The following is a 25,759-nucleotide window of genomic DNA, read 5'->3' as shown; positions in this document are numbered from 1 at the left end:
ATGCGCTTTCACCAATGGCATGTTTTATGTTCTTCCTGCTTGCAATTATAACCTTTATTACTTAGGCTGAAAACTGCTAAAGTGAGATGTACATTTCTAAAGTCAAATTATCTTGAGAAAAGTTCTACTATCTGTTCATTCAATTATGATCACTAGTGGTTATTATGTTTGGAGGTGTAGCCAGGTCCATATATTCCAATCTGGGTCCAAACCAAGAAAGCCCAAGGCCATAGTGGACTCCCAATTTGGTGCTCTTCTTCTGGCACCAAGTGATCTGATGACTAGCAGGATACATCAAAGCAACAAAAATTTTCCTACCACTTCCTGTGAAAATATTATTTCATGTAAGTATAAACAATCACCGATAAAAAGTAGTTATATTTATAAATATCAAACACCAACCAGATAAAACATACCAAACTAGAACATGATGGGCACATGTCTATTCAAGTAGGAAGTGCATGACTGATGTCAAGAAGGTACTTCTGATCAAGATGGTGGCATAGGTAAATGTGGTATTTGCTTCCTTCCACAACCACATCAAAATTGCACTAAAGTACAGAACAACCATCATTTAGAACTTCCTGAAATCTAGCTGAACAGATGTCCTACATCTAAAGATATAAAGAAGAAGCCACAAGGAGACTGGTAGGAGGGGTGGAGATGAGGAACGGGCTGGTCCCACACCCACATGTGACAGATAAAAATGGGGATGGATATTCCAGATATAGAGGTCCCCTCTGAGGAATGAGGGATCCCAGCCCTACACCAGACTCCTTAGCCCAGGGTTCCAGTACCAGGAAGAGAAGATTCCATAACTTTTGGCTATGAAAACCAACTGGGATTGAGACTGAGGGAGACTGAAGTTCTTCTGGAGTCCTGATCAGTTCCTCTTAAAGGACCCATACACAGACTTACTCAAACTCACTTGCTCTGAGCTCTGGAACTGGGGCAGTAGCTTAAAAGGAATCAGAGACATATGGGGAGGAAATGAACTGTCCAGCATTAGGGTGAGATCTGGGGACACAACTGTCTCCCAGACAGAACTACTAGCAGAGGCTATTATTCCTTTCATAAGCACCTCCTCCTCCCCAGAGCTGGCAGGTGGGTGCCATATCTGAGTCTCCTTCAACCTGGCTTACACTGTTTGCCCAGCCCTGGTGATTGCCTAAGGCCCCACACCACCCAACTTTTAAGCCCACCCACACTATTTCCAGTGGCTTTCCCATACCAATGTCCTGTCATGGCTCATGATTCAGATTTTCCTAAAATCTCTCAAACAAGCAGCATCTGACTTCAGTGTGCCCTGTACCTCTTGCTAAGTGGCCTCAGGCCTGACACTAGCAGCAGGCAATCTTGGTTCATAGATTGGCCTTACCTGGGCACCTCTAAGCCCAGCTCAAGTAACAGCCATCGACAGATAGCTTTGTAGCTCATGCTGGATGGCTCCAGACAGAACACAGGCAGTGGCTAATTTTGCTCTGCTCCTTTCAGGAGGCCCCAGGCAAGAACACCCAGTGGACAGCTTCATATGACATTGAAGCACCACCACCCAATCACCTCCACAAGTGACACACTCAAGGGGTAGCCTCAGCAGACACCAGAACCCAGCTGAAGTAAGTCCTGCTCTGTGGGGCGAGTCCCTGCACAGCTGATCCTCCATGGTGGTCAGAGGTTGGTGACCAGTGGTCACAGCTAGTACTTGCAGCTGAGCAGACTGGGGGTACAACCCTCCCACTGATGTGCCAACAGCAATCAAAGCTCAACTATAAGAGGATGTACACAGCCCACACAGAGAGCACACCTCAAGTGCCCAGCTTGGGTGATCAGGGAGGCTGTGCCACTGGACCCCACAGAACACCTACTATGTTAGGCCACTTTACCAAGCCTGGGAGAATTAGCAGCTCTACCTAATATGTATAAACGCACACTGAGAGGCTGCCAAAATGAGGAGACAAAGAAACATGCCCAAATAAAAAAAAACCCAACTCCAAAAAACCCACCCCCAAACCCTAAGCAAAATGGAGACAAGAAATCTATTAAATGCAGAGTTCAAAACACTGGTTACAAGGATGCTCAAACTTAGTAAGAAGTTCAACAGCATAAAAAGGACCAGTCAGAAATTAAGAATGATTTATAGGGAATCAACAACAGAGTAGATGAAACCAAGAATCAAATCAGTGATTTGGAATATAAGGAAGCAAAAAACACCCAATCAGAACAGCAAAAAGAAAAGAAAAAGTCCAAATAATGAAAGTAGTATAAGGAGCCTCTGGGACAACTTTAAATGTACCAACATTTGAATCATGGGGGTGCTAGAAGAAGAAGAGAGAGAGCAAGACACTGAAAACCTATTTGAAAAAATAACAAAAAACTTCCCTAACTTGGTGAAGGAAATAAGACACACAAGTCCAGAAAACACAGAGAGTCCCAAACAAGATGAACCCAAAGAGATTCACACCAAGATACATCATAATTAAAATGCAAATGGTTAAAAACAAAGAATCTTAAAAGCAGCAAGAGAAAAGCATTTGATTACCTACAAGGGAGCTCCCATAGACTGTCGGTTAATTTTCCAACAGAAACTTCAGTGGCCAGAAGACATTGGCAAGAAATATTCAAAGTGATGAAACGGAACAACCTACAACCAAGATTACTCTATCCAGCAAAGCTATCATTTAGTATTGAAAGACAAATAAAGAGCTTCTCAGAAAAGAAAAAGATAAAGGAGGTACTATATGAAATGGTAAAGGGCTTATTCAAGAAGAAGAAAAATATTAAAAGTATGAACAATAAAATGACAAGAAAAACATATATATCAACAATTGAATCTAAAAAACAAAATAAACAAACATCCAGAACAGAAACAAACTCATAGATACAGAGAACATTTTGACAGCTGTGAGAAGGGAAAAGCATTGGGAACATAGGTTTAAAAAGGTAAAGGGATTAAGAAGCACAAATTGGTTGTTATAGAATAGTCACAGGGATGTAAAGTACAACATAGGAAACATAGTTGATAATATTCTAATAACTATATAGTCAGATGCTTGCAAGATTTATTGGGATGATCACTTAGTAAATTATGTAATGTCTAATCACTGGGGTATACACCCAAAACTAATATAATAATGTATGTCAACTGTAATTGAAAAATAAAATAATTTTAAAAAGAATAGAAATAGAAATTATCTATTCCAGGAGACATCATCATGAACATTCTCAAGGCTATTTTTATTGGGAAATATGCTGCAGCACTGCTCCTGAACTCTTTTCTCAGAAGGACATAGGCCAGAATGGCATCTCAGAAGCTTGTTTTACCAGACATGACAGTAAAGGAAACTTATATTTGTACCAGTGAAAGTTAATGTTTAAAACAAATGTGATTGTTTATGTGCATTAAAAAACAAACAAACAAAGGAGGGATCTGAGAGCAAAAATTTCCTTTCTAGGTTTCTAGGATATTTAGAAAAGTATATTAGCTCATTTAAAAATATTTTATTTACCAACATTTTGGAAGATATATTTTTGTTTTGTTTTCAGTTGTTTTTAAGTGATACCAAGACTATAGACTTCATTAGCATATTAGTGAGCAAATGATGCCTCATAAGGAAAAATCCTTCAAAACCCACAAATTAACTTGAGTGTCTAATTTTAAATGACATAAAGACTGCATTGGGATCTTAATAATCATGATTTATAGAAACTGCTGTTGTACTGAATTTTGTGTAAACTTTACTAAAGCTTATATGAGAAATAAGTTTAATAATCTGAAGTGTTGGCAAGTGTGCATACCCAAATTGTAAAATTATTTTACTTTTTCTTTTAATTACCACATTAAATTTTTCTTAAACTGTGATTTTACTTTATTTTATTTTTAAAAAGGTTTTATTTATTTATTTTTAGAGGGGAAGGGAGAGAGAAAGAGAGGGAGAGAAATATCAGTGTGTGGTTTCCTCTGGCTCACCCCCTACTGGGGACCTGGCTGGCAGCCCAGGCATATGCCCTGACTGGGAATGAAACCAGCGACCCCTTGCTTCGTATGGTAGCACTTAATCCACTGAGCCACACCAGCCAGGGATGATTATCCTCTTAAATGAAGATTCATTTGCTAAATTTTCTTGGAAGGAATTTGCAAATATTTTGGATTGAGACCATTTATGAAGCACCAAAAAGCCCTTAGTATTATTTTCTAGACTGATATCTTTAATGATTATACCTCATAATTTGTAAGTGGGGAACCTGTGTGACTTACCCGATTAAAGCAGTGTTCATGGTTGGGTCCATAAAAGTGCTGGAGACATCTCACATTGTTTTTGTTGACGATCTTGTTGAAGAATTCATTGACATACTTGATAGGGAATGCACAGACAGCAGAACGATTCATTGGTTCAGCAGAATCTGGCTTGCTTTGTGCAAACACCCCATAGAGAATGTCATCATTCAGGTTGGCACCTATCTGCTTAGCAAGATGGGCCCCAGGCTTACTGACATATGCAGCTTGGAGAATATTAAACACTTCCTCTCTTGGGGATCTCTTTCTTCTCTTTTCTGTAAGAATACACTCCAGAGGCATTTCCATGTAAGAATGCAATCCAGAGTCTACAGAACAGAACCTGATTATTCTTGTGTGAAAAGTCTGAGCATCAAGAGTTTCCCGCTGGACCGTCAAGAAGTAAATAAAATGGTTGCTTTCAAAGGCGTGGATGTACTTAATAGGGTAAGAATCTCGGAACTCAGGTAAAACATCAATATAGGACTGATCTGTCAAAAACTTAAAACCATCTTGTGTTTCCTTTAGCCTCCTCACTGATATTGAATGCATTGAATAATCTGGAAGGTAAGAAGAATTTATGGTATTGCCCACAAAGAAGTTGATGAACCGGTGCTTTTCAGACATCAGGACCTTGGTTCCCAGGGCACTCACTACACAGTCAGGACACTGGCTGGGCTCTTCATCTGCCTGGGGGGAGTACATACAATGTACTTTTGATTGTATGTCAGCAGTATCGTAGGGAGGAAGGACGTGTCGCTGGCAGGTCCCTCTCCAAACACTTCCACAGCTAATGAGTTGATCATCATAGTATGTGTCAACAAGCAGAGCCATGTTGATATTATCTTTCCAAACACCACCTGAAAAATTGGCTTTGTGGCTGCAGTTCTGACATGGGAAGCAATCTGGGTGTTCCAGGATAGGCCCAGTCTTGTACTCAGCAACCTTCTGAAGGTCTTTGTCATTTAAAACATAAATGTAATTAGTGGCACCAAGGTAAATGTGATGCTTGTGTAAAACAACATTCTGGATGGGTGTTTCTGCGGTGAAGTTAGGAAGCTGATATTTCATGTCCACATTCATCTCAGATTTTACTAGTGCCTCCTTGCACTCCCCATCACTCTTCTGCACCAAGGTAAACAGAAACACAAGGATGCCAGGTGCAAGCCCAGCAGGGGCCTTCATGGTGAGAAGTTTATCTGCCAAAACACATTCAAGGAGAGAGCAATTTAGTTGTCATTAGAAACAAAGAAGAAACAGAAAGAACTATACCAGTAAAACTATTAAAAATACAGCTTCCTAAGTGGAAATTTCACATTGAGTGAAAACAGAAACTCTAGCTGGTTTCACATAAAGATGCATTGTGCAGTTGGACATGACTCTACATAGTTTAATTTTAGAACTCAAGCCACAACAAGTAATTTTAGAGAACCATTATGAGATACAAACAATGATCTGTATTAAACACGATAGAACTACTAAGTTAGACTCATTCAGCAATGAAGTCAGAAACAGCAAATTTCTTTCTTAAACCCTTGCTGGTTGTTTAATATGCTTTAATATCTGTGGTTAATGAATGGGTTGATATTCAAACTTTCTCAGTTAGTCAAGTAAAGAAATTGTGGTTCAGATTCATTTATTCTAGAATCACAGCAGGCATTGTTTTCTTGGGAGCATGTAGAATTAGTAGGCTAAATTTAACTTCCTTTTGGAAGAAAACAATCATAAATTCTAGAAGCACATGATCATATGCTGTTTATAAAAGGATTTTGTGTGCAGAGGAAAGGTATGGTTATTATTTGGCTATAGTTGATCTATTGTTTGGATAGACGAATGCTTAACTTAAGGTAAAATCATGGAAACATAAAAACAGCAAGCTGAAAATGTATACAATAAAATTAATATTCAGGACTAAAGACCTAGAATTATTTTACAGGGAAAGATAGCATACTGTTCACTACCAAGCTATTTAGTAAAAAGAACATTATTTTAGCATTCTGTTGTATGCACATGGACAATATTTCTACTAGAAAGCAGAGTGGATTTGTGATTCAGTTTTCAAAACCTTAAGGTGCACAAGTTATAAACATTGTAAATTCTACTTACAATAATTATAGTCAGGGTAATAGTTGGAAGGACAAGCCTTAAAATGGATAGAAACTAAATAGGAAAATATTGTTTTCCTTTTTTTAATGTATATTCTGACAGAACAAAGGGAGCATCTAAAAACATACTGGGTGTTATAACTATTCCAAAGTCTAACCCTGGGTCTACAAAAATAACAACAGAATTCACTGAGCAACTAATATGTGCATAGCTCTGTGATTGAACTATGGGAAATGAGAGATGGCCCCTACCCTTCAGTGAATCTACAATGTGGTTGAGAGATAGCACACATATGCAAATAACTTTAATATATGGCTTCATAATACCCTGCACAGCACAAAACAAATGCTAAAAGCATCAAGAGACAGAGGTATGGCTTGTACTTAGGATTATTAAGGTTATGAGAAATAGGGACAAGTCTTCAGTGTTGTAATATCCAGAAGAGCAAGGACAAAGTCTGTTTGGCTCATCACTCTATCCCAAGTACCTGACATAGAATCTAGAACATAGTAGGTGTTAAATAAATACATGTTAAATAAATGAGTAAAAATTAAGAAATAAGTTTGAAGTCACAGAACAGGTAAATACAGTAGCCAGAACTTAAATCCAAGTATTTTTGACTCAAAAATCAAAGATAACTATACTCTACTAATTTGAGAGAAATTTGGGCTTTATTTAAGAGGTAACAGAAAGTCATTAAAGGGTTTTGGGCTGGAGAGCCTTTAACCCAGGTTTTACTCTAGGAAGATTGCTCTTGAGGCAAGGCAGTTTAGAGCAGGAAGAACCTGACAATGGGAAGACCAGTTGACTTGCTATTATTATAGTCCATAATCAAGTAATAAGGGCCAGCAAGGATGGTGGCCACAAGAATAGAAAGAAAAAGATGAACAAGAGACATATTTGAATAAATAAGATGGACACCTAAATTGATGTACAAAGGAGAAGACAAAGATTATTAGTGCTCATCTGGGGAAAAGTGGAACAAGTTACAAAATTTAAGTAGTCAGTAGGAGGAAGTTGGACTGAAGACCAAGAAATATGAGTTGATTTTAAACATGTTGAGTTTGATGTGATTTTGAGATATGAGTGAAAATGTTCTACTATAGCAATAACTAGTAGGTTTTACATCATTCACCAGGAGGTAGGTGTCTAGAATTAGTGATGAATGAAGATTCCAAGAATGAAGAATGAATACAGAGTATTTGTATCAAACAACAGAGGTGAATAAGGAAAGGATTCTAAAGAGAAGCCTGCCCCTACTGTGAAATAGGAACATTCAGTCTTGGGTGAGCCAATATTCATCTTGGGTGAGACAGAGGCAAAAGGAAGCATGAGTTCCAAGTATCTGCCATCTCAACACTGGAAAAAAATGAATATTTAGGACTCAGTTTTGCTAGAGTAACTGGGATGCTAGTTTGGCTAGAAAAAAACCTTGCATGTTAACTGCTAAGAGGTGATGGTTAAAACCAAGAGTACATTCATGGAGAAACAAGGGAAAGAAGAGAAGGCAAGTGAACCAAATATTGGGGAATGCCTACATTGGAAAAGCCAGTGAAGGAGTCAATAAAGGTAAGTTTAGTGAGGTATCAAGTCACAGAAGTCAGGCAAAGTGAGAGGCCTCAAGAATGAACATATGATTCACGTGGCACCCCTTCGTTGACCTTCACAAGTAGTTTTTCAGGAGATTCAGTAGTGGCAGTAGTGGCACATGTGGTGAGGAAGTAGAATGTTTGTTAAAAGAAGGATAATAGAAAGGCAGTATCAGGATCAAGAGGAGTTTATTCTTAAATTGTAGGAAAGACATATGCTTATTTATAGACATCCCTTTCATTCACTAACATTTATTGGTGTCTACTAAGGACCAGGCAGTGTGGTAGTGACAGGAATACAGAGACATGGTGCCTCTCCTAGGAAGCTCACAGTCACTTGGTGGAGGCATAGGTTGATAGTCAATTATGGGGATACGCAGGAAGAGCAGCCAACTTGGAAGTGGTGCCAGAGCTAAGTCTTGAAGGAGGCTGGAGAACAGAAATTCTTAGGTGGCACAGTACTTTGTGTGAAGATATAGAGGCAAGGGAGAGCACATGGTCTGGCCAGGAGAAATGCAAATAGTTGAGCTTAGAGAGATGGTGACATCAAAAAGAACAAATGAGTGAGACAGAAATTATTATGTCAACCTTCCAAAGGAGCAAAAAGAGGCATTTCCAAGAGCCCTGGAACATAAGACAAGTCATTCTACCTGAGACAGAGGAGAGGATGAGAAATCAGATGAAGTACAGGGACACTGAAAGAGTTCAGGGCACATGATCTCAATGTTTTAAAAAATAAATTATAGTATATGACCATTTGCTGAAGATGATGGATACGGGGAGGAATTAGGGACATCAGGATAGAGGGTGAGGAGGTTTAGAACAGTTATAGCAGGGCATGCAAATTTAGGTCAGCAAGAAATGAAAGAAAAGATTGCTTAGTAGCTCTGAGGGTTCCTTTGAGATGATATACAATGTTTTATGACTCCTTCATACTGATGGAAGATATAGAAGAAATTCAAGGCAGAACATCAAGGACACAATGATTTCAGGGTCCAAATGAAGGCACTTAATTAGGCATATAGGCTTTGAAGCCTAGAAAGCTAGTTGGTACAGAGGGCAAAACAAAGCTTCATTAGGGTAAAGAACTGGAGGAGAAATCATATAAAAAAATAACATGTTGAGTGCTTACCATATGCCAGGCATTCTGTTAAACCATTTGAATCACTCTTTATAAACACCTTGTGAAGTAAAAAGTATTATTATTCTCCTCTTTTAGATGAGCAAAGTTGCCAAAAGTCACAGTTAGAACCAGATTCAATCCCATGTCTGGGTGACAGGAATCTGTCCAGGATCTTAAACACCTCACCAACACTGAAGCAGCTTTTTGTGCTAAGAGGGAGTGCACTGGAGGAGAAGTCAGACAATCAAAGCTCTGGTTCTGGCCCTTTTCCTCTCTAGTTGTGTGCTTTCGTGCAACTTCATCTACCTCTTAAATTCTGGGATCTGATACTCTCACCTAATTATTTTAAATACCAAAAGAGATCTCATCTTTGAAAGCACTTTGTTATATAGTGTATATAAAAATAAATATAGGGTGTTGTACCTGCTCTTTTTATATATAATTCTTATTGTTTTGAAATGAACTAGAAAATTTTTGGCAATGATGGGAGGAATGACAAGTAAGAGAAGAAAAGAATTTGGGGCAAGTTGTCCTATTACAAGACAAGTACAAACTGTAAACAAACTGCAAATGTGTGTCTTAACTTTCTGGACTAGACTATAGTAAACAAAAAATTAAATGCACTTCTCAATATGGTACTGGTATATCTTTAAAATCAGGGACATTCACCTAATACATTATTTATTACTGTATATTCTCTAGGAAAAATAATAAAGAAAATAAACAAACCATTACTGTCAAAAGAAAAAAAAAAGCATAACAATGAATTTTCATCTCAGTTGATGTCCATTAATGTAGTGTGGAGGGCAAATAAATTTTTTTGTTTCAGGTTTGTTGAGGAGTCTTCAAAAGAATCTTTTCTTCTTTAAAAAAGTTTGAGGTGTTCTATTATGTTATATTTTTAAAATAAGGTTCATATCTTACAGTTGGTACATAAGTCACTCATGGTGTGAAACCTCAATTAACTAGAATCCAAGAAAATGTACAAATGTAGTAATAGGATTTTTGTTACCTCACTTGATGACAAATCATCATAAAACTGGTAGGGAAGGAGCATATGTTTTTCTATTTAAGTAAAAAACCTTGCAGAATACCCCTGGAACCAGTAACCCAGTCTCCTACACCTTCTTTACATTCTCTTGCTCGCAAATGGTGATGTCACTTTTCACATTGAGAAATCTCATTTTTCACACTGAGTTTTATTGAAGCAAAAAAAGTAAGATTAGGGACCATTGTCAACAATAGGATTTTAATTAAAATACAGGTTTCTGTTTAATCCTCTGACATTGAGGAAAGTTGAATATACCCTATTCCCTTGATCATTTCAACTTAGCAAAGGGGTGTGTTGATCAGACTAGATTCTTCTCTGGGAAATGTTCGTGTCATTCATAAGGAATGGAGGGAGACCTTTTGAAAGTATTTCTTGCTGAGCTGTGTACCCCAATGACATTCACAGCCAGTTATTGAATGACAGCTGAATAGTCAAGTGCAGAGGCTCTGGAGACAGACTGCATATTTGAATCCTTTCACTGTCTGTGTGACCTTGGGCAAGTAACTTCTCTGAGCCTCTATTTTCTCATCTGAAATATGCGAGTGATTATAGTACTTACCTCACTTGTGATGGTTATTCTGAGGATTCCATGAGTTAATGCATGCAAAACAGTAAGCTCAGCACACAGTAGGCCAATAAGTGTTCTCTATTATTATTGTTTGTTTATGTCTTCAATAAACACTTTTGAGCATCTACTATGTTCTATATACTGTGCAGAGTGCTGAAAACACAAAAATGGAGGAAAAAAAGGTTGGTGAGATCTCTGACTATTAGAAGTAGTAAGACACACAAACCACAGTTTAAACGCATTGTTGAAAGGTCTATGACAGGAATGTTTAACCAGGCTCAGGGAGAAATGTGGGCCTACCAATCAATAATTAATCATGGTCCTTTCCTCATAATGTATTCACAATACTGAGGCGCAACATGAGGAAGAACCTGAGTTTTAATAGTGGCAGTGCAGCAAAATACTTATAGTATGAACCATTTCCTTTGCTTCAGATGCTTTCTTATTCGTGAAATCATAGTGTCGAAGTAGTCATGTACTGGAGCCCTCTGGCACAGGCTCATGACAGCCTATTGTGTGCATCTCTTCCCAAGGCACATCCCCTAGCCTCATCTTAGCAGCTTGAAATCAACCATAGTGGGAGTATTTACACCACAGAAAGAGGCTAGTACTACAAATCAGGGCTTTTTTTCCTCCCCTGGAGGGATGGTTATTAAATATTTAGAAGCATACTTCTGAGTTGAACTTATGAACTCCAAAGTATTTTCCAACTCCAATAACTTTCAACTTTGAGAGGGTCTTCTGCAATTACATTTTACCCTATTGCCACTGAGTTGGCATATTTGCTTTCTCTTCTCTGTTTATATAATCTGCCAGATCAAGCTGTATGAGCAATTTTAATGTTTATATTGGTAGTGACTCCAGAAATACTTTCACTTTTTCTATACTTTTATCTTGATATATTTAGTCTTGTGATGTGCCCAGATCAGGCTTTCAATATAGAATGCCTTTTTAATGTTTTTTTTTCCTTCTCTCTAAAATAGTACTGGCCATTTAGCCAACTATGAGTTCTTTACTAAAAAAAAAGAAAAAAAAAGAAAAAACAACACTTAAAGATGATTCAAACTAATTTATTCTCTCAAAATGTGGTACACATAGCAGCTGAAACTGAATCATCCATAAAACATTTCTATATTTCTTTTCAGTTGGTAGTTATAATTTTACTGGCAAAACATTTCCTGGGAGTGATTGTATCAATGGCACTTTGGTCATTAATCTACTGCTATTTAGGAATATTATCTATAAAGAGGACTGCTCTGTTGGCTACAAATATCAGCTCAGCCTAAATTTAAGACCAGCTATTTAACTGTCTGCCATCTATCTGCTTCTAGTTTCCTGATTAAACTAGCTTACATTGCTCTTTTTATCCCTTAGAAATCTACTAAAACATTTAATTTTCAAAGAATTTATTGAGTAGCTATCTGTGCCTATCTTCACTTCTACTATAATCATCATCGTCTTCATTATCAAGAAAATCCTGTCACAAGCATATATATGTGTATTGTATTTGTGTACTAATTTCTTAAGAAAAACCACAACAGGCATAATGAATACTATTTTGTTAAGAGAGAGGCTTTCCACACTTTGACCTAGGTAACTTTATTTCTTTAGGAATTGATTTTCTTAGAAATCAATGTTTTATAAGTACATAGATAGTACTTCATAAAGTACTCTCGATTACATCATCTCTTCTAATTTGCATGATTTCTTTGAAGGTAAGCATTATTTCTATGTTTTTAGATAACAAAACTGAGATTCAAGGAAAACAAAATTATCTAAAATATGATGAACATGTAATCTAGTTCTTTTGAATGTATTTCTAATTTTTTAAGTAAAGGATGCTTATTTAAATTTTTAAAAATATATTTTATTGATTATGCTATTACAGTTGACCCATTTTTCTCCCCTTTATTCCCCTCTACCCTGTACTTCCCTCGCACCATCATTCCCTCACCTTAGTCCTTGTCCATGGGTCATACATATAAGCTCTTTGGCTTCTACATTTCCTACACTATTAACCTCTCTCTGTCTATTTTGTACCTACCATTTATGCTTCTTATTCCCCGTACCTTTTCCTCCATTCTCCCCCTGCCCCCTCCCTGCTGATAACCCTCCATATGATCTCCATTTCTGTGATTCTGTTTCTGTTCTAGTTGTTTGCTTAGTTTGTTTTTGTTTTTTTGTTTGGTTGTTGATAATTGTGAGTTTGTTGTCATTTTACTATTCATAGTTTTGATCTTCTTTTTCTTAGATAAGTCCTTTTAACATTTCATATAACAAGGGCTTGGGGATAATGAACTCCTTTAACTTGAGATTATCTGGGAAGCGTTTCTGTTGAGAAATCAGCTGATACTCTTATGGGAACTCCTTTGGAGGTAACTGTCTTCATTTCTCTTGCTACTTTTAAGATTCTCTCCTTATCTTTACTCTTGGGTATGTAATTATGATGTGCCTTGGTGTGTGCTTCCTTGGGTCCAACTTCTTTGGGACTCTGAGCTTCCTGCACTTCCTGGAAGTCTATTTCCTTTGCCAGACTGAGGAAGTTTTCCTTCATTATTTGTTCAAATAAGTTTTCAATTTCTTGCTCTTCCTCTTCTCCTTTTGGCACCCCTATGATTCAGATGTTGGAATATTTACAGTTGTCTATGAGGTTCCTCAACCTCTCCTCATTTTGTTGAATTCTTGTTTCTTCATTCTGTTCTGGTTGAATGTTTATTTCTTCCTTCTGGTCTAAACCATTGATTTGAGTCCTGGTTTCCTTCCCTTCACTGTTGGTGCCCTGTATATTTTCCTTTATTTCACTTTGCATGGCCTTCACTTTTTCCTGTTTTGTGACCATACTCAACCATCTCTGTGAGTATCCTGATTACCAGTGTTTTGAACTACATGTGATAGGTTGTCTATCTCTTCATCACTTAGTTGCATTTTTTTCTAGAGCTTTGATCTGTTTTCATTTGGGCCATGTTTTATGTCTTGGCACACCTGTTTCATAGTAAGGGATGGAGCCACCCACTTTGCTGCTTTGTGGTGCTATCTATGGAAGAGGGGTCCAAGAGGGAACAATGCCACTTGCTCCACTCTCTGACAGCTTTCAGTCACTTTCTCTGCTACCCAGAAGGAAGTTGGGCCTTTCTGGTGTGGATTCCTTGGTGGGTGGTTTTGTGTATGTTCTAGGACCCTGTGGGTCTCTCTAGTGAACTTTCCTATGAGTCTGGGAGTTTATTCTGCTGCCTCAACCCCAACAGGTTTTTTCAGCCAGAGGTTTTCAGGCTTTATCTCCCCATGCTGGAACCCTAGGTTGAATGGTCTGTCTCGCTCCCTAGTTGTCCCTCAGTTTACCTGCATGCAAATGTGGGATGGTCCACTCCACCAGCCACCACACTTGGTCCACCAGCAACCACCCTGCCAACCTGGCCCTCCAGCTGCCACCTTGCCACAAATTCTCTCCATCCTTGCTGCCCATCTCAGCTTCTCCTACAGGTCTGGATGAATGTTTCTTCTTTAACTCTGTGGTTGTCGGACTTTCATACAGTTTGATTTTCTGGCTGTTCTGGTTGTTTTAGTTTTTAAATTTGTTGTTATCCTTCTTTTGGTTGTGTGAGGAGGCACAGAGTATCTACCTACACCTCCATTTTGGCTGGAAGTCCTCTTATTTAGATTTTAAAAAGTTATTTGCATGTCTTGGAAAATATTTTTGTTCAAAAGGCATACTATTTTAGTAAACATTTGTTTTTACCTGTCTAGCTGTCACTGTCTCTACCAGCGGCAATTCTTTTGAAAACTCTCCTTTCACTATCTAATGGGGCTGCCGATCATGTGGTCTACCTCCCTCACCACAAGGTGAGCTTGCCAACCAGGCTGGCCTTTCAATGAACCCTATTCTTTTGACCCGCAACTTGGTCAGAGGTAAGCATGTGACCAAAGCAAGGCCAGTCAGAATCTTTTTTGGGGATTCAATACAGATACTGTGACAGAACCTTTCTCCTTCAAAGATCTTGCACATGCTAGAGATGATGTTAACTGGGAGTGTTTTATAACCATCTTTGCCACTATGTGGAGAAAGCCTTCCTGAGCATGACACTGACCCTAGGAGCAGAAGATCCTAGATATGGAGAAAGCCTCCCAATGTTAATGCTTGAGCAATAGCATTATCTTATGCTAATGGGAAACAGTAAAATTTTTTCTTTCCTCCTTCCTTTTTCTTTTTTTCATTAGCAGTTTCATTATGATTCTTTTATTCCTTGCTCCTAAAAAAAGTCCTGACTAAGCAACGTCCACTCAAAGATACTACAAATCTGTGAATTCAAACACAAAGAGCATAAGAAACTTTATATATTCAAGTTAATTAGAAAAAGATATTTTCTTTATTTACTTAAAAATTAGTTTAAATATTTTTTTCTTTGCATTTGAAAACATATCTATTAGTTAAAATTTCTGAGGTAGTATACTAGTTTTTTCTGCTATATAGTTTCAAGCTCTTCTATAATATTTACTTAGCATAATCTCAAGATTGAAATAATGTATCAAAGAAAAGTCAAGATGTAAAAATTAGAAAACATTTCAGTCTTGCTTTTAAGTATATACAAGGGATTTATGATGATGGAAAATGGCCAAGGCCCCATATTAAGCAATTACAGTCATAAAAACAGTCATAGCTAAATCTCAAGGAGGATTTGCCAGAGTGAAATCCTAAGGCAAATTCTTAGTCCTCTCTCTAGGTATATTATTTCTAGTAACTTTAAAAGTTGACCCATTAAAAACAAAGTAAAGGAAAGAAGATTCCAAAAAGATATTTCTGATATAATTTAAAATGTATTTATAAATGCTGCTTATGAGGACATATTATATCACACAATATTAATCCAATATTGTGAGCACCCACTACATATGGTACCCTTGTCTAGATACTGAAAGTTTCTGTCCTCAAAGAATATACAGTCCGTGGATTTGGATATAGCAAGGTAAATGCTTAAAATCAAAATGCGTAACCTAAAATGAAAGTGAATGGATCTACTGGTCTATTGAGTAAGCAAATTTTAAGGATGCTTTGTTGAACGTCTGATTCTTATGCCTAAAGATTTAACAGTGTTATCATCCTAAAAAAGCCTAAACTGAATTTAGAAAGATAAAAAAAAATACCATGTCAAAAGTCTCTTCTAATATAGCCAGACTTATCTGGAAAATAATTTCTAATAGTAAGTCAAAAGGATGAAGAAATTTTCAGGACTTTTCAGCCCATCCAACCGCTCTTTTAGAGAACATTTACATGATCCAAAATACTCATGAGTCAATCTTCTATGTAATATGTACAGCCCAGTTTGCTTGACAATATTCTTTCCAATAGCTAATAAAACCCACTGAAGAAGAGGTGGGATATAGCAGAGAAAGTATGGGCTTCTCTGTCAGACAGATTTTGATGTGATGTGAATTTGGGCTTTACCATTTACGTACCTTCTGGCTCAATTTTTCATTTAGAACATGGGCATAGTGTCAACTTGTTCATTTAAAACATGGGGGTAATGGTATACTTCTTGTGAGTTGGTCATGAGGGTAAGAGATAAATTATGAAAAGAGAGGCACTGGCTTTCAATTCTGTTACATACACTGACATTCAATAAATGTAGCTAATATAATTACTATCCTTAGATGTGTTTCAGCCAATTTTTGCTTACTCCCATACAAAATGAGGAACTTGGCACAGTCCACCCACTGAGCCCACTCAAAATATTTGGCGGCTGTTTCATCACCTTAGTCCTCTATTCTACAGATTAAACAGTGTTAGTTCTTATTTTCCTACCCTTTGCTAACTTGTGGTTTTCCTAAAACCCATTTCAAGTTCTTGAAGTCCTTCTTACACTGTCCTCCAAGAAAAAGGCCACAGTAAGGGCCTTCTATGCTTAAGAGGAACAACTAAATAACCATTACTTGCCTCTTTAGAGAAGAGTAAATCCATATCCCCCACTCAGGTTTAGCAAACAAAGATATAAGATATCCAGTTAAATTTGAAATTTAGATAAACAATAACTTTCCCTAGTGTTAGTATGGGACAGCCCAATTTGTAAGCAAATGGAGAAAAAAGGGAACAATTACCCTTTTTACTAACAGAATTTTGAAAAGATTTTAGCTGAACCTATTTATCTGTTGAGGTAGAACAGTATTTTCAAGGTTTTTGTAGCACCTACAGGTTGTTGTTGCTGTTTTGCTGCTATGTGTCCAAAACATGCTGTTTTAAAAGTGATTATCAGGGTAACTTGCTCCTAATAAAAAGATGGTTCTAAATACCAGGTGAAGATACAGCTATGTAAAAGGTAGTAAAGATTATTATTTTTCTAACTAAAAATCAAGGAAAAGATTCTGTGCTTGTGGAGAACAGTTATACTGAATGTGGCAGCTTGTCACTAATATGAAATTTCTGAAACAGAAAAAATATTCCTAGATTGATTTGTATACTCCTTAATAAACAAGCTTATTAAACATTCAAATATAGGTGGCTACAAGAGAAAACAAGTTAAACATGGTAAAAGAATAATTTTCATATCTTATAACTCATACTTCTAGGAGTTCCTGTAATCACTGATTCTTGATTATTACACAAATGTTGTTTCTTTGAATAAAATACAATTAGTGCTTTTATTCAGATACATATCCAATATTGTATCCTTTCTTCCAATAAACATTTTAAAAGTTGAAAATGACTGAATTATATGGCAAGAAAAAGCCAACTATGTATTTCTGGTTGTAACATATGAATAAGATCATTGTCCAACTCTGATGTGGTAAGAGTACAGATAAAAAAAAAGAACAGAATTCCTTTGTATTCTCAAGCTTATCCATCATAAATTCATAATCTGTTAGTAAATATCTTTGTTCTTTTAAGAATGGCTGAAATTATTCACACTTCTGGGAAATAATAAATGGACATTGTTTATCCGTGTGTATATTGTAATAAGTCCTATTCAGAAAATGCATCAAACTGTTAGAGTCCTGACTGATGGACAGGCTTTTATCCCATTAATAAGTTGTGGGTCAGACAAGAATGTTTCATTGCCCTTGAAAATGTGAAGACTGAACTTTCAATATTAAGAAAGTGCTAATATACTTGAAATACTATAAAACTATCTAAAAGTATTTTTCAGCCTAATGGATAGCTATAATTTTATAGTTCAGATTGTGGAGAAGTGCTACCAGATTTTGTTTAATTAGTCCAGGAACACTGAATAATATGAATACGCAAATCACATTTGAGTAACATCTTTCTAACTATCTAAGTTAAAATAAACCTAGCAACCTTTTCCAGTTGCACTCAAATACTGGGTTGGAATAGGTTAAACCTGACTGGAACTGTCAGAATGTGAACAAGTGAAGGGAGACAAGTTGGAGAGGAAGCTGGTACATTACTCATGAATGAATCAGACATTTTCCTCCCTCTGTGTTTGAAAATGTTCTCAGCATAAGGTGTGGTAAATGCCAAATGGGGGAAACTGTATTCAGGATTGGATTTACATAACTGATCAATCTCCTATGGTATTACTATAGCAGAAACCAAATGGCTGCAAAAAAATGTTAATGGTGAATAGACCCCATTCTTGACAATGGCTGTCATGTAAAGAGAAATCAACATCCAGGGAAAGAACGACAAAGGGGAGAGGCATGAGGGTGCTATAGGCCAGACCCTGTGTGGTCAAATGAGGTAGGTTTTCCTCTGTAACACTACTTTCACTTAGCTCTGAGGGTACATCTGAACTTTACTTGGCTCACACAACCTGAACATTTTTCTTTGAAATCAAAGTTTGCAAGTAAACTATCTGTTGGTGGAATGAATGAACTAAGAACCTTTTTCAAGGTGAATTCTGTCACTATGTGACATTTTATTTTTCAGGCAAAAGAGAGAAAAATACTTTTAGAAATCATGAAAAAACTGTGAATGGAAGGAAGAGCCAAACCTAGTTATATTTTTGTATAGATGTGAATTCCTTGGGTGAACATAATGCAATTCTAGAAGTGTTGGGTGAAAAATTAAAAGCATATAAATATCACTACATCAACATCAACAGTAATCAGAGAATAAAGAACCAAACAAAACTTTCTACAAAGATCTAAAGTACTTTTAAATGAACAGAGAATGCCAAGAAAGGCTATCCTCATAAAAATAGAATAGTACAGAAAAACAAGTACATAAGTACAGAATCCAATTTCTAAAACTCATTAAACACGCCAGAACCTTGAAAAATCAATAAACTAAAAGGTTAGGACATCTTAAAAATAACTGTGTTCTGAGTTGCACTTATGTAACTGATCAAGGAAAAATAAAAATAATTCAGGCAGTTGTGCATGTGTGTGTGTGTAAAGCACACATGAGCAAGAGAGAAACAGAAAGAGAGAGGGCAAGAGATTTTTTAAAAATGACTTTTCAACCATATGGGTGTTGCCCATTTGCTGGCAGTCCCAGCTTCCTGCCTCACCTCACTCTAGGTGGTGCTGTAAAGATGGGAGCACACACCTGGAGGAGCACAGAAGGAAGAAGAGCTAACTTCAGCAGACAGAGGCAGGGCTAAGGAGTATTTCAGGGTAGAGATAAATTACTTGATCTGGGAATTGCAGGACAAGTAGGAGTTGTCAAGTACAGCTGAGGCAAAGGACAGACACTTTAGACAGGGAACCTAGGGGAGAATGTGCAGTGCTGTTCTGGAGATTGTAACAAGGACAGCGACTGTGCGGGCTGTGCTGAGGGTGGATGAAGCTGGAAGGTTAGGCTGGGGCCATATTACAGCAAACTGTATGTCCTGTTGAGGGGTCTGAACCTTATCTACAGTGGTAAGTCATTTGAGATTTTAAGCAGGAGATGGAAATCAGCATACTTCTATCTATATATTACACAGTTTTGTGACTTTGTGAAGACTGGATTGAATGGGAAGGAGCTAGAGGCCAAAGGCATGGCAGAAGGCCATTATATCTGTTCAGGCAACTGAGGATGAAGATTAAGAATAGAATGAAGATCTTGTTACCTTTAGAGTCTGAAAATCTGTCTCTCAAGAATCAGTTTTGTATGTCAAACAGCTATTTAAGACTATATTTGATATATATTTATTGAGGCCCTACTATGTGTGAGGTGCTTAGGGTACATCAGTAAACAAAACAAACATTCCTGCTCTTGTAGAACTTACTTTCCAGCAGATGCATCCAGACAACAAATTACACATATAATTAAGTCAACCATTTAGCATAATAGAAGTTGATGAATGTTATAGGCAAAAATAAAAAGCAGGGTTGGGAGATCAAGCACATCCAGAGGGAAGGTGGTAGGAGAGGATTGTAGCTTTGAAAAACTGGAAAGGCAACTTTTAGGGACAGGGTAGAAGAATAAGACTTGGCCATCTAAGATGAAAAATAGATTTCTGAGCAGAGGCAAGAAGGACCAAACCAAGACCATACCCGATGTGTTTGAGGCACAAGAAAGAAGCCGGTAAGCCTGGACCTTGGCATCTGGAGGATGAGTTTGGAAGACAAAGAATCAGAGCATGTAGGGACTGTAGGTCACTGTGAAGCTTGTGTTTTTACTGGAGTGAAGTGGAGAGCTACTTCAGGATGATGAGTGAGGGAGTAATTATGATTACATGGAATCATCTTGACCATGTGTGGAAAAAACTGCTGGTGGCAGGGGGTTGGCATAGGGCAAAGGTGGAGAAGTGAGGCCAGTTGGGAGGCTACTATAGTAGTCCAGGTGAGTGAGGCCCTGGCCAGAAGGAAGGGATGAATGAGAGGTGGCTGAATTCTGGTTCTCTTTTGAAGACAGAACCAACAGGATTTACTGGATTTGGATATGAGGTATGTGAGAAAAAAAAAAAGAGTCATAAACACTCCAAGGATTTTGGCTTTTTAAAGAGGGAGAATGGCTTTGCCAGTTACTGACATGGAGAAGCTTGTGTGTAGACAAGTGTGGACAAGTTATCTAGACATTTTCATGATGTGAGACTATCAGGAGTTGCGCTCATGTTTGATATAATTTTTAGGAATCCAAGAGGAGCTGTTGAATATGCAGTTGGAAAGGTGAATCTTGGAGTTAAGGAGAAGGTCTAGGCTAGAGAATTAAGTTAGAAAATTGTCTGCATATCAATGGTATGAAAAGTCTTGAAATTTGATAAGACCACCAAGTAAAGAAGTGCAGTGTAGAGAATGAAGAGAGGACTATACACTGGAGCACATGAAAGCTAACAGGCTGGGGAGAAGAGGGTAAATGAGACAGGGACTAGGAGGTACCTCTACTTCCATGAAACTTGCTGTCCCACTCTGTATCCTTCTCAGTGCCTAATATTTCCCACATTTCTAGGACATCATCCTTGACTCCCAACTACAAGTATTTTAAATATGTCCATCTGCTTCCATCCCACTACCACCTATATAGTTCAGGGCAGTGTCACTTCTTCTTGCCTTGATCACTCCAACAGCTGCCTACCTGGTCTTCCCTTGCCAGTCTTTAAAAGAATTATATATATAATTCTTTTATATATATATAAAAAAATATATATATTATATATATATTATATATAATATATATATATATATAGAGAGAGAGAGAGAGAGAGAGAGAGAGAGAGAGATATGTGCAGGGAGGAAGCAGAAAGAGAGGGAGAGAGAAACATCAATAGTTTGTATGGCCTGACTGGTGACCAAACCCACAACCTAGGCATGTGCCCTGACTAGGAATCAAACTGGCAGCCTTTCACTTTGTGGGGTGATGCCCAACCAAGCCACACGGGTCAGGGCTTCCTTCACTATTCTTGCCCCTAATCATCAGTTCCCCAGTGTACCAGAGATAACTTTCTAAAAAGACTATGTAATCAGATTGTGACATAATCAGAAAGTGACATAATTGTTACTTTTCTGTTTAAAAACAATTCAACTCCTTAGCACAGCTTAAAAGCTGTGCACAACGTGCCTTCTTCCTAACTCTACAGCTTTGCCTCTTGCCATCATCCCCCTAGAAATCTAGGTTGCAGTTACCCTGCCCTTCTTCAGGTTGTTGAAGCAAGCCACATGCTCACCCACTCTGAATCTTAGCACATGTTGATACCTCTTTATGGAACACTCTTGTTCTCACCATCATGTGGTTAACTCTTATTGTCCTTCATTCTCATCTTTGGAACACTTCTTTTGGGAAGCCTTCTCCAATGCCTCTCTTGCCCTCCGGTAACAGATTAGGAACTCTTCCATGTACTCATACATTAAACCTGCCTTTCCCTTATCTAGACATTTTCACGTTGTGTTACTTTACTCATCTGTGTTTCCCACTAGACTGTAAGCTCAGTTTTCACTCCCTACCATAGTGCCATCATATGACAGTTGGTTCTGAAGAATGGATAATGGAATGCATTAATTCGTGAAAGAACAATCCTGAACACAGACTCTGGAGGTATGGATATGATAGAAAGAAAGGATGAGACTATAAAGATATTAAAGAGATAAAATTTATGTGATAATGATTCAACCTAGATTTTTATTATAAGGGAGACGGAGAAGTCAAGGATGGCTAAAAGATGTCTAATTTGGGTGTCATAAAAGGTAAGGAAAATAGGCAAAAAAAGTTTTGAAGCAAAAATGATATGTCAGTTAAAGCTCTGAGGTCTCTGTTTGTCATTCAAGTGGAAATATCTACAAGATACTTAATAACATTGTCATGGTGGTCTAGAGTCAAGAGGGAGTAAGAGATAACAATCTATGAACCATTGGTCCCTCAGTGCATTTGAAGTCAGAGAGATAAGTGAGACCACCTGTGGGCATGTTCAGTTAGTAGAAAGAAGGGATTCAAATGAAACCCAGAATCTAACCTTTACATTCTAAAGGTAAAAAAAATTGAGTGGTATTTCCAAAACTTGAGGGGAAATTTCAATAAGGGAAGAGTGCAATGTATAGTATCAAATTTTAGAAGGGTCAAGTGGGATAAAAACAAGAGTATCAGTCATATTTGACAATAAGGAGGTTATTGGTAATTACCATGAGGTCATGTTCTTGGAAGTGTGTTCTTCGAAGTTTGACTAGAATGAGTTAGGGAATGGATGAGAGCAGAGGGAATGAGTTAGAGATTTATTTTCAAGAATTATTCATTAAAAGGGTAAGGCAGAATTAGGAATGAATATCTAAGGTAAGTGTGCATAAGGATTCTATGGACATACACGTTTTCTATCTTTCTGGAAGAAGTTGAGTAAGAGCTGAATGAAAAACGGTGAGTGAGATTTTAAAAAATGAGAAGGGTTTGGTAGGAAGGTGGGATAGATGGAGCAAAGTGTCCAAAGATGTGAGAGAAAGTGGGATCAAGACCATTCACTGACGAGACCATTTCAACATCTGGGATGGAAGCAGGGAGGTAATAAAGGGTGACATGAAAATCACTTAGTCTTCTGTTTATTCTCTAAAACATAAAGAAAAATATTATACTGAAAATAAGAGGAGCCAAAGAGATTCAAGAGTTTAAGAGAATGGTGAAAGTTTGCAATTATTATAATGGGAAGGAGAAAATGGAAAATGATCAAAGCAAGAACACAAGTTCAAATGAGGTAAAACTCATTCTAATGCCCATTCCTGTTGTGTAGGTAGTCCACAAGGCAGATTTGAGAATCTGCCTTAAGTAGTTCCATAATCCTAACTTCTGCAGTGAATTCCTTGTAATGTTTATAATAATTCAACAGATCTATAAGCTTTTATTAAGATGAAATGTCAGCATTTAATTGTTTTCATTTCAAAACCAGTTTCATTGGAATCTGCAAAAAATAACTTTGGTGAAAAGAAAATATATTGAAACAGATACCCTGCTGTTTTTTCAATAAAACCAACAGTCTAAAGGTGCTAAATAAATGAATCAGATATATTGATCTTCTAGCTCTGAAAATGAAAACCCATTTAGAAATTGTGGGGGAGTCCTGATCCTAAACAGTGTAGTTATTCACTCAGAACCTTTAATGACACTTGGGAAGTAATTAATCAACTATGATACAGATTCAGGGGCTGTCACCTTCATTGTTGTTAAGAAAACTATCTTAGGTCTTATCTGCACTTTTTCTGGTGATTTAAAGAACGATTTTTTATAAGCTCTTTGAAGACCTGAAGAATGCTTATAATTATCAGACCTTGATGTACAGATTTAAATGAACAAATATTGTTAGAGAGAATGAAATAGAATCTAGAAGTATCTTAATTCTGACATGATAGAAGGTGACTTTTTGAAAAGTCCAAAGTGCACATTCATTTCTATTTGGAGGAAGCTTCTTTCCTGTCAACAAACTTTGCTTTGGCTGCTTTTAATTATAACTCAGTAGTAGTTAACATATTTTTGTACTGTTTTATATTCAATTAAAACAAACAGCTGGGGTAATATGTTAAGCCCAAAGGCTCACATAGGCCCTAAATGATTCTATTTATCTGCTGTCTTTGTCTTAACTAGATAGTGATTGGATCACAGCCTCACTCTGGACAGTATAACCATCAGTAAGAGCTAGAGGGATTCTGCCTGAATGTGAGGCCAGTCAGATGACAGCTGCTCACCTAAGACTCTCAGTGGAGCAAAAAGATAGAAGTGAAGGCAAGACTTAGTATGAGTTTTCCTCAAATCTACAGACCACTGTCTGAGTTCATGTTTAGAAAATGAAAAATGCAATTTCTATGCACACTCCAGTATGAACTCTGTATAATCAAGGCTTATAGAAATGGCCTCAAGATAATATCCACAAGAAAAGCTAATATACATCCACAGTAGATGATAACCCAATGGAAAGCAATTAAGGATATAGTTTTTAGAGACATAACTTTTGGTCCAAACAGTAATAGATGCATTATAATCACTGATATGCTAGGAAATTTCATTAGTCATGAAAATGGTATAAAAAATTTATGGTAAACAAAATTTATTTGTTTGCTTTTTCTTTTAATACTATGATTTCCTCTGAGAACATGGAATTTCATCTAGAGTTTGTGAGTAGCTAATAGAGGATTTAGGACATACTTCCAACACTCAAAATACAAAGTTCTTCCTGCCTCTGCTATATATTCCTGCTATTCTTACTGGTACCTGAGGGTAGGGTAAACTAAGAGGCCTGATTTAGGACTAGATAGATGATAGTCTAGCTCACAGGTGGCAAACACAAGGCCTGTGGGCTGAATCCAGCCCTCCACCTTGTTTTATATGGCCAGGCACCTTGTTTCTACCCAGCGGCAGTGCTGAGCTCCCTACCCCTAGTTAAGAAGTAGTTAAATTTATACAGTCCTAAAATTACATTCTGCCCTCTAAAGGCAACCTAGGGGGCGATGTGGCCCCTGGTGAAAATGAGTTTGACACCCTTGGCTAGCTCCTAGAATCAAACCACCTTTGACAGAGATGGAGGAAGTTCAGACTTTGCTCAATGTGTGCCCTACCATTTTTCTGTGAGCTTCTCTTGATTCCCCACTCAGTTTTGACTAGTCTTTTTCCTGATTGTAAGGCAGCAGGCTGATTCCTAATAGGACACTCTATTCATATACTTGCAATGCACCCAAGCCCATGACTCTACAGTGTAACCACCTATCTCTCTCCTCCCTTAACGGATCCAATACCCCATCAAAACCTCCAGATCTTCGCTTTCATTATTTATTTTCTGTATCTGTGGCATGAGAGTTACCACAAAAATTTTCTTAAAGTGAACTAAATTTTCTCAAATGTATATAAAGGCATTTGACTGCACAATTCTTAACTTGTGAGACCTTTTAATTGAAGTTAAAAATCATCTAAATATAAATATGTACAAACAGATTAATATATAATTATTACTGATTCTCTAGTTACCCACTGAAATAAAAATTAAGCATGTCAATGTCAAAACTATATAAATAAGTTACTCCTTATATAGTGCTATCTGTAATTAAATTTCAAAACAAGCTTTAATGATGATATATGTATTTGGTAAACCTTCAGTTTTTTACATAAGAGAATCTCCATTTCAATAACACAGTCATACAATTTTCCTGTATCTCCCTACCAAGATATAAGAAATTGCCAAATTCTGGCACCCTAGCGTCACACAGA

The 25,759-nt window shown here is 37.3% G+C and overlaps 1 protein-coding gene across 6 annotated transcripts in view; it reads right to left on the bottom strand.

Moving 5' to 3' along the window:
* MET (MET proto-oncogene, receptor tyrosine kinase) overlaps positions 1-25,759 on the bottom strand; it is a 139,627-nt gene that overhangs the window by 105,846 nt on the left and 8,022 nt on the right. For 3 of the 6 annotated variants that reach the window (XM_036010831.1, XM_028525414.2, XM_036010833.1), the window contains one exon: positions 4,256-5,472. In XM_036010831.1, coding sequence (XP_035866724.1) covers positions 4,256-5,458 — 1,203 coding nt within the window. In that variant the 5' untranslated portion in view covers positions 5,459-5,472. Of the gene's footprint in view, positions 1-4,255; positions 5,473-9,100; positions 9,353-10,701; positions 10,864-25,759 lie in introns of those variants that run through there. The other 3 variants (XM_036010832.1, XM_036010830.1, XM_036010834.1) reach the window with 3 other exon arrangements.

The sequence above is a fragment of the Phyllostomus discolor genome, chromosome 10 (assembly GCF_004126475.2).
Source record: "Phyllostomus discolor isolate MPI-MPIP mPhyDis1 chromosome 10, mPhyDis1.pri.v3, whole genome shotgun sequence".
Lineage (NCBI taxonomy): Eukaryota > Metazoa > Chordata > Mammalia > Chiroptera > Phyllostomidae > Phyllostomus > Phyllostomus discolor.
Note: the sequence above shows the minus strand (reverse complement) of the source record. Positions and strands in the feature narration are given on the sequence as shown.